A 16097-nucleotide genomic window follows, 5' to 3' on the forward strand; every position below is an offset into this window, starting at 1 on the left:
ATTCCCCACCCTAAGTTTCCAGACTCCACATTAAACTGGGTCATTAAAAGTCTCGCTGAACAAGAAGTCCGACTCCAGGCGTGTCCCTGTGTGGAAAATGTAAACTCACCACCTGGGATTTTACAGAGCAGGAAGAGGACTCACCTGTGCAGTCACTGACACCACTGGAACTTCATATTTCTCAAGGAAATGACTTAGTTTTAATCTCATGTGGTAGTTCCTTCATTTTTCCTTCCTTCCTGTATTTCATGACCATTTTTACCAGCTCAGAAAGCCGATGACACCTCCGATTGCAAAGCTCCTACTATGAACATAGATCTGTTTTTGGCGTTAAGTTGTTTCCATCGCATGTGCAGAAGTCCGTGTCTGATCTCTGTTTCTAACGACTTGTATGTGCATTCGAGTTGGAGGGAGAGCACGTCTCTATGGAAGTGAATGTAGTAGATTAAATGATTCAAGCCATCGATTTCTATCTGAACTCCAACAAAGAGAAGATCCTCGGTTTCAGCCTCCATGCAGAAATTCAGTAGATCCATCAACTCCTCTCGAATAAATCTCTTTCTCACTCAATGACAAATAAAGACACTTTGCTTCAATTCCATTTGCATTTATTCTAAAGGGAAAATATATAATTCAATAAATATCGTCGCAACAACATTGGCAAAGACATTTTGAAGGTGAGATCAACATTCAGGAAAACATGACAATGTACATGGGAGGGAGACAACAGCTGAGAAAATAATAAAGATAAACAGTCTGGCAACAGTACACTGGCATTTGAACAAGCTAATTGGGGAAGTTTTAAAAGTTCCATTAAAAGTGCATCAATAACTAGATTCAAACAGTCTGTAAATTGCACAGTTGTTCAGACGAAAACCACAAATTCAACAAAGTCTCATTTTCTCATTCGTTGATCGTTTAGTTGCATTTCCAATGGAGGCCCTCGTGGAATGAGCTCGTAGGACAAATAAGATCATCACAGTTCAGTGTTTATTCAAAAGACGTGTGGATGACTGAATATATTGATAACCAGTTATCAGAAGTTAAAGTTAACACTGCACCACACATAAAACTTGGGCCTCCACCAGATTTCTTTACGTGCATGAATGAAGTTACGACTTCCTGCGAATCCTTTGGAAATGAGTCGATGTTGCTGTGACGTGTGCTGGGCCTCTACGAGGAGAAATTACCCAACGGATGAGTCAGAGAACTTCTGATAAACAAGTTAAAGTTCTTTCAGCTCAATCTCTCACTCCTCGAGAGGATTAACGGCCAAATTCAATGTTTATTACATGGACTGATAGAATCGATGGCCAAACCCTCGAGGCTGAATCCAGCCTCCTTGCTTATTGTTTTCAAGTTTCATGTCGTGTGGAGAACGTCTTCAGAAAATCAGCAAACATCTACAGCTGTTGAGGGGAAAAGTCGGCCTGACTGGTACAAACGTGCAGTTTTAACCTCGGACAGCTTCTAGCTTCAGCTCCTCGTGGCTGCAACTCATCAGGATTAAGCTTAAAAATCAAACAATGACGCAGTTACACACCAATGACTTCACATTATACCGACAACATCTCAAAGACAGGGGACACGCAGCGCCAGGATTCCTTCAGGCGGCGCGAGGAAACGCCTCTTCTGGTCTCCTCTGCACACAGACAGTTACTACAGGAGCTACAGGAGCAGGGGTGAGAGGGAATCAGTTCCAAACCACAGGGACGACTTGTTGTATAAACTCCGAGCTAAAAGTCCTTGATCCGGCACAAACAACAGCAGCTCCACCTTTTTTTTTTTTTCTTTCTCCCCGAGTATCCAAACCCCTAATCGCAGGCTTTGGTTCTCATTCACAAAGATCACACGTTCTCAAACCCTTCCTTTACAAATGAATGCGTCCTCATGACATCACTCCTCCTGCTCATTTCCTGTCGGCGTGGAAAGCCTCCACCGCGTCCGCTTCGTCCTCCCGGAGGAAGCAGGTCACTTCCTGGAGCAGGTAGCCCTCTGACAGATTGCTTCCTTGTCTGATAGGGCAGGGGGCCAAATGGATTGGGACGCTATGACGCGTTGAGTTTTCGTCGGTGCAGAGTATTCCAGTAACATGATGATGAGTTGAAGCTCACAAAAGCCCTCTCCAGACACATCGGGGGCCTTTAGCATGCAGGAGGGAGCGCTGCCCCATCGTTTCCTGCTCGCACTGGGTTCTGTCCTCATTCTCCTCAGTCTAATCCCCCTCAGGCTGGTCGGTTACATGACAGAGCAACTTTTGGCTTTGTCCTTCCGGAGGTCCGAAGCCACGGCCGCCAGGTCGGGCCGACTGGGCATGTGTGAAATCCTCTTGTTGCCGCGGGTGGCTTTACTGCGCTTGACGTTTTTGTGGTTTTTGTTGATGCAGGCCAGCGTGGCCACGTGGAAAATGTCTCTGACGCTGTTCTCCGACTGCTGAGCCGAGCACTCGATGTAGGGCGCCGAGATCTGCTTGGCCATGCTGGAACCCTGAGGAGGGAAGAGGTCAGATGTGGTCAGCGCCGGAAGAAACGGATCGAGGTCAGGTTAGACTTGGCTTGAGGTCGAGTACAATGAGCTGTTATTCATCAGAGATTACAGTCACACACATGGAGGTTGAACACTGTTAATCTGCCTACCTGGTCATAAGAGACTGGGGTCTGTCTGTGGTTGGAAAGCTCCACCAATGTGCTCAGGTCAGTGCGCAGGTCAGATTTACATCCAACCAGCAGCATCTTGGTGTTGGGACAAAACTCCTGGATCTCCCCTTTCCACTGTGGAGAAACACAGAACATCTCAGTCATGCATCATCGCACAATGTTGTCTCATAATGCAAAAGGGAAATTATCTGTCAATACATCCATATCATATAACAGCTCCCGAATAAATATAAACCAGGAGTTTGAAAACTATGATTTAAAGTAATTCCGTGTTAAAGAAGCATTTTCGTGGCACAAGTTCCAACCCCCCCCCCCCCTCCAAAGGTTAAAGCTGGCACTTCCTGCAGCCCCCCCACACATTGAACCCTGGAATGGAACCACAAATAATCCCCACGTTTCCTCCCTGACAACAATAAACACTCTGTGATGGATGGCATTTCTCCAGGGGTCTTAATCTGAGGCTCGTGTGCCTCAGGACTCACTGGCTGGTCAGCGGATCAAGAGGAAGTTGTTCAGTGCAAATAAATACCATCGCTAATGCTAATGTGCAGAGTCATTGTTTGAGGCGTGACCTCTGACTGACGCCACATTAAGCTGAGATCACAAGTCTTTTGCAATTTCCATGCACACGTTGTTACCACACATGAACAACATGTTTAAGATATTCCAAATTACTGCTAATTGTGTAAAAGTGTTGTACAGGACTTTTACATTAAGACCTAAATAAAGCTGCAGGACATGTTCATCTATGTATTTATAAATGAGTTCTGTTTAAATATGACTAATTTAGGCTGTAGAAATAAGGCCAGAGACAGGTCCTGTCATTTCATCTAGTCATTTATTCAGTCAGCCTGGTAAGACATGTATTATATATCACATTATGTAAGATATCTATTAAATAAATGAAGAATGACCCGAATGGTCCGATCACATGGACGTCTGTGTCCACGTTTGTCAGAGCACATGCCCGGTTTGTTCAATTTCAGAAAATAATGCTTTTAGATAAAAAAAAAAAAACTGTTTTCTGACTCTCATCAAAACCTTAAACCAGTACATGCTTCTGACATGTGGCCAGTGGCTCCATGTGAGTAACTGGTGGCTTTAAAACACCTCAGCGGGAGTTTGAGGAAGTGGAGAGCTTCCTTCTCCCAGCTGCTCCGAGGATTTAACCCAGCGACCTTCCACTAGTCACACTACAACATCACAAGATCTGACCAAAAAAAAATCTAAACTGTCGACTTAAACTCTTGATCCAGTTAAATGCAACACGGCCCTTTGTAGGCACATCCGATGAAATCAAAGTGAGCAGACTTTAAAGAGGAGGAGTGTTTGGAGCTTAAAGGCTGAGACTTCCAACAGCGGCCTCCCTGGATGAAGGAGTCAGTGAAGAGCTACAAACCTTCTTCATGACGCTGTCGAGGGTTTCCGGGCGGCTGATGTCGAAGCAGATGAGCACGGCGTCGGAGTCGGGGTAGGACAGAGGCCTCACGTTGTCGTAGTACGGAGATCCTGAAACAAAGAGGCAACATCAGGATTTAATACACACCCAAGTCCACGCAACAGGACGTGTCACAGTGACCTCATTATTCACTTGATCCTTAGAGATGAATGACCTGCGTGTAGAAATCACTGCTCTGCTCCTAACCCAGCTTCACTTGCTCCCACACACATCCGAAGAACTAGTTTCCTGTCCAGGCAACGAAGTTATCCAAATCCAATTTGCCAAGTCGGAGAAACCTTGATGTCAGAGGACATTGATCAATTTGTCTTTCCACGTATTGAAAAGCCAGCTTGCTGTGTTCAGGTTTAAAAAAGGAATGAGGTAGAAATGATCTTTGCACTTGAAAATGCTCGCCTTGGGAACGTGGAGTTTTAAAACTCTGTGGTTTGTCTGAACAGGAAATACCTTTATTCAAATGAGGGGCAGCAACAGAATCTACCGCCGACCACAAGATATTCCCTGAATGCATGAACACGGGAAAATCATTTCTTTAAACTCGTTCCTGAGACTTAAATCTCTGCAGCGCCGCAATAATCCATAGCAACATGGTGAGCAAAACAAACTGCATCAGTCGGATCAAATATGCTGACTGCGACAAGATCACTTGTTGAAGAAACTCTTCTGCAGAGAAACAGAACTTCAGAGTGAGGAAATGACTCCCCCCTCAGAAATTGAGAACATGTGTGAGTGGCGACGCCCATCCCCCCCCCCCACACCTCCCAAACCCAGCAGACGGAAACATCTCCGGAGAGGAAGAGGGTGAGGAGGAGGAGGGGGAGGGGGGATGGCGTCATGTCAAGGTGAGTCAAGATCACATGATGAGCACAGGCTGACCACACGCAACCGGCTGCCAAGAATGTGGAAAATTTTGTTTTGGGTGAAGTGAAGGTTCCCCTGGGAGGTCTTTTCTAAACACAGTGTGGAGAAGGGCCAGGAATGCACAATGTCACACACACACAAACACACACACACACACACACACAGAGCTTGAATGCTCCTAATCTAAACAGTCTGGATCGGAGACGACACCGTTTTACACGATCCACACTTCCTTCCAGGCCTGAGCCGGGCTCATGACTGTTTGCATGTACCACTCCTGCATAAAGACATGAGCCAGGACTGTCTGTGAGGTCACGGCATCACAACACACACTGTGACAACAAGGTCCTTATAACACAAATCAACTGCAGGACTATTGTATTAGGATGCATCAGTTGTGAACCTAATGAACTGAGTATTTCTTACATCTGGTTTTGGTGATGGTGAAATATAATAACATCTTTATTATTCTAGTAATTACATTTAAAGTAGAATTAATATTCATATCCAAAGTGGATATTTAATGGAAGTTATTGTGTAGCTGTCTACTTATGGTAGTTATTGACAGATCCGTTAACTGGTTTCCAGTTTGCCGAGAGAAAAGCTAAGTCGGCTTTGTTCGGTGCCAGTTTGCAGCTAATGACCGTTCCAAAAAACTGAAAGTCAGTTAAGTATGGACGCCAGGAGTGACACAGAGTAAATGATCAGGATGTCTTGATGTAAACAGAATGCATTTCACGTGGGAACGCACAGGGTCGCCATTTCCCAGCCGCTCCTCCACTCCCTCCCTGGAAACCCCTTTGAAACCCCCTCTGATAGGTGACACCACCTAAACCTCCCGGCTCCACGCTGAGCGGCTCTCGCAGACGCAGCACAGGGCGAGCTGGAATGTGCCCCCCCCCCCCTTCACCCGCAAGAATGTATTTTTATGGCCGTCTCTCAACCGATCACAACCACAGTGCCATGTTTGATCTTTACAGTCCTCGCTGCCTGGAACCAATCACAGGGAAAATAAAACCCTGCTGACATTTTTACAATGAATTGATTGTTATTAATCGAGCCAATGAGAGGAAACGCACGTCTCAGAGTGAGCCGGCTGCAGCCTGTGAGGTCTTGTTGTTGATTTGTCTCCGAGTCGGAAATATTCCCGTGCATCTACCTGGAGATTTAAGTATTTATAGCAGCAAATCCTCTCAGTGCATCTATGCAAAACCCTTCAAGCTGCACAACATAAACAGGAGAATAATGCAAATTGAGGAGCGTGTACTGAGATTTTTTTTAATAGTCAACATTTTTATTCTCGTCTCCTGTTTAGAGCTGAATTAACCCTGCGTCAGAAACGAGGCTTTGAGGTCGTCTTCCTGCCGCCTGGAAAGATAAGAGGAAATCCCAGTGCTAACACCCCCCCCCCACACACACACACAAAGACCTGGTGACTGTCATCTAATTAGCTCCCGTCATTGTTCTCCCACAGGATCTCTATATCTGGAAAGCTACACACACCCTGTCCTCCCTCTCTGTCCTTTAAACGCACTGACACACACTCTCCAGGCCTCTCGCCCTTCTCTTAAACATGGTCGCTGCTCGTGGCGTTCTCACAGCAGCTGAATGACGAGACAATGAAATACAAAGCTCTGCCAAGATGTAAAAAAAAAAAAACTTCTTCCTTCCTGGTTTGTTAATGTGCTTTTCCAGGCTGGTTTCCACAACAGCTGGGATGAAACGCAGCCCTGAATGGAATAAATATACATGAAACATGTCGGAGAATACATTCTGCTCTATTCCTGCCATGCGGCTAATTAATTCAGAATTCCCAGATGTTTCCTGACTTCCACCCAATAAAATAAGAGAAAAGAGAAATTCCCTGCGGTGGCCGGCGAGCGATGGAGTTCTTAAGTATTCCAGGATGTTGGAGACATCTCACTTTCCTTCACGAGTTAACGGCTCGCGGACATGAGAATGTTCTTTATCTCACACCGACACAACCCTGAGGTACGCCAGCTGCAGCCGGCCGACTGGAGGTATGGCAACAGGTCTGCAGCCCTCGCTGATTTACTGCATAGCTAACATTGCTGAGCTGAGGGGCGCTGAGCATGTGTCTCTGTGTGTGTGTGTGTGTGTGTGTGTGTGTGTGTGTGAAGCCTTCAGGGACACCTGTGGAAACAACACACGGCGACAGGCACGTCCACGGAGCTTCAATATATAACCTGGGACCAGTCAGAAGTGTAGAACTGGTTTAAACTGGAATAACATGAACCGATGTCTTCTGTTGTTGCTGTGGAAACAGTCAGGTAACTGCAGATGCTTAGGGTTGTGTGATATGACCCTGGACTTTATAGAGAGGAGCTATGAAGCTGCCATATTGGAGAATAGATATTTGTGTTGTGTGCAATAAGAGAGGACTTTGAATTAACCCAAAGCTCAGCAGAGATTCACCCAAACAAGCTTCAAAGCCACATGAACAACAAAGTGAGTCAAGGCCGACTCCATGAATGAAGTTCAACACGTCCAAACAGGACGAGCAGGTGAAAGTCAGGCAGAGGAGTCACATGCTTCTACTCAAAGGACCGGCTGGATTTTAAATATGCAACATCACACAGTCCTTCCAAGACATTAGCAGACAGGAAGCCCATTAATCCCTCCCTGGATTCCTCTGTCCTTCAGCACGTAGCTGTATCACCAGCACTCAGCTCCGCCGTGATTCAATTCCCCCCTGGAAGTGAGGTAGGGGGATCAGTGAACCACGCCGCGTCTCTCTCTCTCTCTCTCTCTCCACCGAGGATCTGGGGCCTGCTGCGTACAATAGGGGTCTTTGTGGTGGAGGAAGTAGAAACCTTTAGTCTGAGGAATGCCAGACATGCGGCTCCACTTCGCAGGGCCCAGAAATGTGATCCAACGCAACAATGGCCGCCGACACAGGAATGAAGGGGGCACGCAGTGTGGGAGCAGCAGAGGAGCTCCACAAAGTCTCATAACTGGAGACGACAAAGGGAAGTGATCTGGGACGTTCATCACGTGTCCTCCTTTAAAACTCTTTTATCTGAGTCCTCTTTTCAAAAGTAGGTCGTCTTCTAGTTTGCAGAGGTAAATAAAACCCGATCCCATGAGGTTCCCTGGGATAAATATCATCAAATGAGATCCATGGGGTCTAGCACACACGTCTCCTCGGGAATAAGATGTGAAACTGCCTGAGATCCTGTGGTTGAGATTTGATTACAGCGCTCACTTGTTCTGGCTCTGGAACATTTCCAAAGAGAGTTGGAACAAACATCACAGACTGATGATTTCTGAAGGAAGAAAACATTTCCAGCAGAATGTGCCGTATGAACAACAACCTGCTTGACCCAGACTACAACAGCTATATTAAATCAGCTATTTAAAGATGCTCTAATCCACAGTTGACTCTGCACCCAGAAAGTGAAGCCGGTGGTGTTGTTGTTCTGGTGATAAATGCACCAAATGGCACCAAAACAGCTGAGAAAGTTAGGAACTAGTGAGTGAACAGCTACAAATCAATTCAAGCCAGTGCAAGAATCTATAAGTTGTAATAAATGTATAAATAAGAAGTTCTTAGAACTGGTTATAGATGCAGCTCCTTAAATGCTATGCTGTTGATCCCTGTTTTACAGCATTGATAATTAAATATCTTTGTGTTTGAATGTTGGAGAAGCAATTAGCGGAGACCCAACAAAGTTTTTTAAATGAAATACTGAAAAAAGAAAATAGTCCGCCTGAGCTTTCTTCTTAAAAAAAGGCTCTGAGGTGCATTTTTCCTCTTTTCTCCTGTGGAAGAGGCCTCAGGCAGGCGCCGAGCCACAGGGATTGTTCTGTTTACCTTTGCCATCTTCCTACCCTCCTGTTCACACACACTCACGCACACAGACACACACACACCTCTGCGGCTCATTCAGACGTGCAGGCAGGCGGGCGGACAACGTAAACCCGCTTCCTGTGCCGGCGGATGAAGTGTGAAGCATCAAAGGCTGCGGCCCGGACCCCGGTGGATCCCACCCTGAGGGCTGGGAAGCAGGGCCAAGCAGGGTGGGGCCGGGGGACCAAATGGAGAGGAACACAACTGGCAGGCATTTACCTTAATGACCTGAATTACTCTCACCACCCTCCCTTTTAACACACACACACACACACACACACACACACACGAGGCTGCTCATTAGGCCACTCGTCACTGCAGAACAAAGACCACCACAGTGTCTGTAGGTGTGCGTTAGGGAGGGGGATGGCAGGCTAGTGTTTGTCTTCATGGCTGCGTCCTGGTCTTTGTCCGAGTGCATGCTGGGGTCACACACACACAAACACACACCTCTCCTGCACACCTCAGGAGATAAGGTCGATGGTCGTCTCTACAAAGGGACTGGTCATGCTGAAAGCTGTATCAATCAGTCGTTGGGTGTGTCTGTGTGTGTGTGAGTGAGTGTGAGTGGGGGGTTAGGATTGAAGGTGGGTGTGGGGGGACTTGGCTCCATCTCAGTCCCACTGATCTAATAGGAACCACAGCCCCCCCACCATCGCTGGTTTATGAAGCATAAAGAGAAAAAGGGAAAAAGGGCTGCAGGCGGTCTGCCAACACAGCACAATAAAACAGAATTCTCACTCTGGCCGGTTCTCATTTCTTCCACTTTCCAATTCCAACACAAACACACACACACACACACACACGCGCACGCACGGACGCACGCACGCGCACACACACACACGGTGTCGGGGTGAAGGAATTTGAAACCGGAGCTCCTTGTTTTGCTTTTGCTGGTAGTGTTACCGAGCCTGGAAATGAATTTCTATCTGCTGACGCATTTATTTTCGTTTCCTCTTGAGGCAAAACTGAGCAAAAAGGCCGAGAAATCAAACCTCAAGGTTCTTGATGTGATCGTGTGGAATCAGAATGTGTAAATGGATTGTGTAGATTGTTTCTCCTTCGGGAGGAGGAATTAAAAATGTGTCCTGCTGATCCTGGCACGCGAGAAAGCTCGTCATTCAAACTCCAACATCGCTGAGGAATTCCAGACCAGAGACTTGCAACAGCTGGCTGCCGGCTTGTCTCCACCCATCGCACCCACGACACACACACACACACACAACATACGCCTCACTCACGCCTGACTGCTGTGCTATTCACTGCTCAGGCATTGATGGATGGGAAAATGGGTTGTTTACACACACACACACACACATACACACACAGGGGACGCAGCAGCTGGTTTGAACCCAAAGTCCAACCACCAAGCGATTACAAAAAAAAAATGGAGTTCCAGTCCACGTGTTGCACAACAAAACTTTCCCAATAATCGCAGTGAGGAAACAGTGAGTGTTCTCCAGATGTGAGAACAGGAACATGCGCAGCCTCTATCATTAGCTCTGTTTCCCCGTTCCTGCTTCAGCTGCTCTCAGCCGGGAAGAATTCATACGAAATCCATTCCTCTCCCACATTTCTGGGATCGCTGGGAGACAACACAACCTTTCCATGTGGGTGAAAGGTGAGGCCTGTACCTAATCTGAGGGGAAGTGTGCCTGGCGTGGAGCAACAGCACCCTCTGACCAGGAGAGAGGATTAACCCAGCTTTATTGATTAAAAATGGGTCACAGATTAATTTCATTATTCATAAACGCAGCCCTGCGCCTCTTTACATCTCGTGATTCTGCCATTTTCAAGGGAAACAGCCGAGTGTCAGAGAAGTGGTCAGACACGGGCTGAATTGAGCCTCTGGAGGTTTGACACGTTATCAGCTGTTTGCATGTCCACAGAGGGGCTGTGCAAGAGAGCTGCGTGTTTGAACACGTCTGGACACTTCACCCTGGACTGATCTCCTGGGACACACACACACACATACAGACACACATACACGCACACACACACACAGCATGGAGCAGGCAGGGGGGTGACACATTGCACAGTGGGATTTTTTTACCTGAGGTGTCCCACAGGCTGAGCTCGATCCTCTGCGTGTCGATTTCGAAACTGGCCGTGTAGTTCTCAAACACTGTGGGGACATAGCTCTGCAGGGGACACGGGGACAGAGAGCAAGGATTATGGGAAATGAAGTGTTTAGATGTCAGATTATGCTTTTAATGGCTAAAATGAGAGGTCACATGCAGAGAAATACAACACTACTTCAATTACTGCTATTATTAAGATACATTTACCAAACTAACACAATACTACAGCTCTGCTTCCACTATTGGACATGCATGCATCATCATTACTGAAGCATCTGACACATAAAGCACCATCTGATCATGTGACTATATTTACCATTAAAATCAGGTTTATTTGCAGCAAGGTCACTGGTGTGTAGGGTGCAGGGTTGAGGGGTAAAGTGGATTAGGGTGAGTGTGCAGGCTGTAGTGTGGGTATGCTGGGTGTGCTGGATGCAGGATACTGGGTGTAGTGTGGGTGTGCTGGGTGTGCTGGGTGCAGGATACTGGGTGTAGTGTGGGTGTGCTGGGTGCAGGGTGTAGTGTGGGTGCGCTGGGTGTGCTGGGTGCAGGATACTGGGTGTGCTGGGTGCAGGATACTGGGTGCAGGGTGTAATGTGGGTGCTGGGTGTGCTGGGTGCAGGGGTCTCACCTCCGGGAAACAGTCCTTGGCGAACACGTGAAGCAGCGCGGTCTTCCCGCACTGGCTGTCTCCCACCACCACTATCTTACACTTCACGCTGTGACTGGGATCCATGCTGGATTTGAGAGATGGCTTCTGACACGAGCGTCTCTCCTTCATTGATTTCAATCGGGGAAAAGTGTAGAAAAAGGCAACAACAATAAAAGAAATAATAATAACAGGAGTCCGGTCCTGATTGGTCCAGATGTGGAGGACCAGATGTGGTTGTTCACGGTGCCTGTCCGGTTCTCAGCTGCTCCTCCCGGTGTCTCGTCCTGCTCTGAGCCGGTGGAGCCATTCCCCTGTATATATAAGCTTCAGCAGCCAATGGCCGCGGCCTCCTCCTCCTCCTCCTCTGGATGAAGATCCTCCTGCTGCCCTCCACCATGGCGCCCCCTACAGACCCAACACGTATCTGTCAAATAAAGCAAAGTAACATTAGAATATACAGGAAAAAAATTCTCAGTCTTGCTTTGTTTTTTTTCTGTCTTTTTTTCTGTCTTTGAGCTTATATAGATTACATCTATATAAGCTCAAATTAAAATGACACCAGATTTGGCTCATTATTGGATTTACTAGAATGTATCTATATCCTCTGAACTGGGTCAGGTTATGTACATTTTCAAATAACTAAAACTTTTAATTTGGGGCATCTTCCTCCATCTTATGTTTAAATATGCAGTATAAAATAGGAGGAATAAGAGTAAATATATAGCATAGAGTACATGAAAAGGACTTTATTTCGTTTATAAATACATCTGCATCTATTAGTGGCAGTGGTAGAAATATGCCACTGATATTTCTGTGCCTAATGAACAGTCACAGCCCAGCTCCCGTGTTTCCCATGTGTGAGAGGACTTCAACCAACATGGAGGAGGATGAAACAAAGCCTGTAGAAGGAAGAGTTTCTAAATCACTTGTGAACTATGTTTTATTCATAGAAGAATAAAGAAGAATAGAGAAGAAGAAGGTTGTAATGCAGCTGATTAACTGCTGGTTTCTGCACAATAGAAGGACCGATGCTCCTGTAACTCACCTGTGAGCCCAGGATGATCGAGCAGTGCAGCTTATTATCATCGCTCCCTGTGCATCATACACATTTCACTCTTCACGAGAAGATACAGACAAAGGGGGGGGGGGGGGGGAGACATAGAGACTGAATTTCCCTGTGGGGTTGATGATTCGCCACAATCATCTTTCTGCATTTTGAGTGTGAACAGGAACCTCCCTGCTCCTCAGGCCTCCTCTCTCAGCCTCCAGGCTCCGGCCCCAACGCAGCATCACCTCTAACATCACGAGAACAACGGCGTTCCGCATCAGCTCCCCCCCCCCCCCCCTGCGACAGAGTGCAAGTAGAACTCGTTCGTTGATACTGAACAAGCTGCAGTAGAGGAGAGAGTGCATCCACATTACATGAGGTGTTTCCACATTATGCCTGAGCTCTTCCCTCATTTTATTCAGTCTGACTGCCTCTCTCTCTATGTGTGTGTCTGTGTGTGAGTGTGAGTGTGAGTGTGAGTGTGAGTGTGTGCATAGCCTGCAGCACTGCCAGTCTCACTTGGGTGCAGCCACACATTTGGGCCAAAGTGAGAGTCTGCAGATTGACACAGTGCAGGAAAGTCTTAAAGGGGAAAATGTCCACCTATTGACTGATGCATTACAATCGGCCTGTAAAGATTCAGTCAGGAGATTTCCTACATTTCCCACAATGCTGCAGGAACACGCGCAGGGGGTTGGAAACGCAAGGAATTGGTTCCATGCGTCTTCGACAACATAAAAACAAACCAACATGGACACATTAAACTGGTATTCCTGTGATGGTGTTGACAGACAAGTGCAGTTACCAGGTTGGTTCCCAGGATAGAAATAGGACCACCAGCTGTTTCTGGTCACATGGTGCTGTCGACATCCTGTAGATGTTTTAAATTTACCTCCTCACACCAAAACCCTCGTCTCACACACTCTACACTTATATTTTCCCCTTAGAGGTTTTTTCACTGCAGAGAATAAAGTGGGTCAACACAACACATAGTTGTGTAGCATCAGCTGTGTGTGAGAGGTGCTTCTGTGGCGTCCTTGACTGAAACGTCGATGAGCTCGAGTTCTTTATGTTTCCTTTGGGATTCACTTCACCGCATGTGCCGCTTCCTACCACCTTCACCGACTCACACACACAACACAATGACAAAGAGATGCCCTTGGAACGTTAGGGATCTTTGTTGTACCTCTGGTGAATGTATGTAAAAACTGTGGAGGTGAATTTATAACATATTTATGAAATAATGTACATTTGAATGAAATGGCTACAATTTAAAGCGTTTATTCTGTATGAGATTGCTACTAGATAACTGTGCTGCCACAGGAGAACAAAGGAATGGATATTTGTACAGCTATAAATAATCTGAAGTGGAGCAACACCGTAGTTTCCAGTGATAAATTCCCATTCCTGTGGAGTGACCCACCGCTATCGGGAACAGTTCAGGTCTGGTTCACGCACCGGTGCACACGATTCCTCCTTTGCCTCGTTGCTGCAGCGATTTCCAGAAACATTCGGCAATTGCGTGGAGCCAATTTGTCAAACAGGTCAGAAGATGATTAAAAATGAGCAATGAAAGCGTAGAATTTGACCACAGGTCCGGGGAGGTTTGCTTTTAGCCAGCAGGCCGGCAGTGCTGGAGGTGTGTGACGAGTCTAGGTCACTGGGTCTCTGCCCCCCCCCCCCCCCGTCCTGACGGCATGCTGCCCCACAGTTATCTCTGTCGACGTGCATTCAATCAGCGGGGCGCTGACATTTACTGCTCGGGCAGAAGCAGCACACGCTCGGCTGTTTCTCTTGGAGAGGGGTTTCCTCGACGGTTAGTCACCACGGCTGGGAAATCAAGGGCAGATCAGGGAAACACAGCAACAGCAATAAGATAGATAGATAGATAGATAGATAGATAGATAGATAGATAGATAGATAGATAGATAGATAGATGGATAGATAGATAGATAGATAGATAGATAGATAGATGGATAGATAGATAGATAGATTACTTTATTCATCCCCGAAGGGAAATTAAGTCGTCATAGCAGCAGGTATATTTGAATACAATAAAATACAATACAATAGAATAAAATAAAAAATATTGAGGTAGAAAGAATAAAAAAACAGGAACACAAGATAAATAGGTAGATCAGGTGCAGTGGCAAGATGATGGTAATAGTACTGATTATATGATGGTAATGTTATTGTTAGACAGTATATACAAATAGTACAGTATATATAGTATATAATATGACATAATATATATATTTATATATGATAGTAATTCTACCAGTATAATAGCAGTATATAGTAATAATGGCAGCAACAGTATATATAATAATAGTAAATATAATAATAATAACATGTACACATGTATAAATATTATATACAAAGAATATACAAAGAGTATGATATAATATGATATGATATATAGTAGAGGTATAAATATAAGTATTCGACTATACAATAGATAATATAATATACTATGACTGTGTAAGTATATGTATACAGTGTGCAAAAGACAATATTATTGTATAAAATGATATATAGTATCAATATGGTTTATATTAACACATAGCGGAGTGTTTTACAGGGTACACGTGCAAGGAGACAGGTACATTTAGTGCAGTTCTGTGATGGTGGTTCTGACAGAGGTAGATGAATTGTACAGTCTTATTGCGGTTGGGAGGAACGACTTCCTGTATCGTTCCTTGGAGCAAATGAATTGTATATTGACACACTTCCTTGGCCCTGCTATACATTTAAACACAATTCTTGATATCAGTCTTAGTTTTCCTATTTAAATAAATAGCTTTACAATCACTGTCATATGGAGCTAATCTGCGGCCATCTTTAAAAAAAAGCCTTTTAACAGGACCATCCACCGTGTCCTGGCTTTGGCATTTGTGCTAAGGGCTTAAATGAAATCTTCAAAGCTCGTCTGTAAAATAAAATACATTTAGTTGAACAGGGGATGTCGGAGAGCTGCTGGTCCTCTCGTAGCTTTCTGCCTAACTACCTCAGCTCTCGGCCTTGATCTCCAGGCTGACAGCAGCGGGGGGGCTGCAGTCTGAAAGGACTCCAGAACGAGGAGGGATGTTATTTCACAACAGCTGGGATATGGTGAGTGACCCTTAATGACATACGTGTGTGAACATACAGGTAGATGCAAATTAATGATCCTGAAGGTAATTTAATTTAGAAATCCAAGATCAACCACTGAGATTCAGATAAAAGATCTCCACAGATTTTTCTGTTTGAACAACTTCACTGAATCTTCCACAATTTCACCATAAAACTCTGTAGTTATGACATCACTTTGGTTTCGTGGCTATATTTGGAGTTCAGTCACGTCAATGTGAAGAACATTTTGTCTGCCTGATGAATCAGATCTAATATAATAAATATGCAATGTGGACGGGAACATCACTGAACACATCTGGGAATATTTCCAAAATTCCTTTCAGCATTAAAAACGTC

General features: G+C 45.6%; 1 protein-coding gene across 1 annotated transcript; it reads right to left on the bottom strand.

Moving 5' to 3' along the window:
- Positions 1 to 586: 586 nt before the first annotated feature.
- Positions 587 to 11791, bottom strand: rnd3a (Rho family GTPase 3a). The gene is made up of 5 exons (XM_053417354.1): positions 11561 to 11791; positions 10902 to 10989; positions 4057 to 4166; positions 2637 to 2771; positions 587 to 2487 (listed from the first exon to the last, which is right to left on the bottom strand). The coding sequence occupies exons 1-5, from the start codon at positions 11708 to 11710 to the stop codon at positions 2239 to 2241; spliced, it is 732 nt and encodes a 243-aa protein (XP_053273329.1). The 5' UTR covers positions 11711 to 11791; the 3' UTR covers positions 587 to 2238.
- Positions 11792 to 16097: the final 4306 nt, after the last annotated feature.

Source organism: Pleuronectes platessa, chromosome 24, assembly GCF_947347685.1.
Source record: "Pleuronectes platessa chromosome 24, fPlePla1.1, whole genome shotgun sequence".
Lineage (NCBI taxonomy): Eukaryota > Metazoa > Chordata > Actinopteri > Pleuronectiformes > Pleuronectidae > Pleuronectes > Pleuronectes platessa.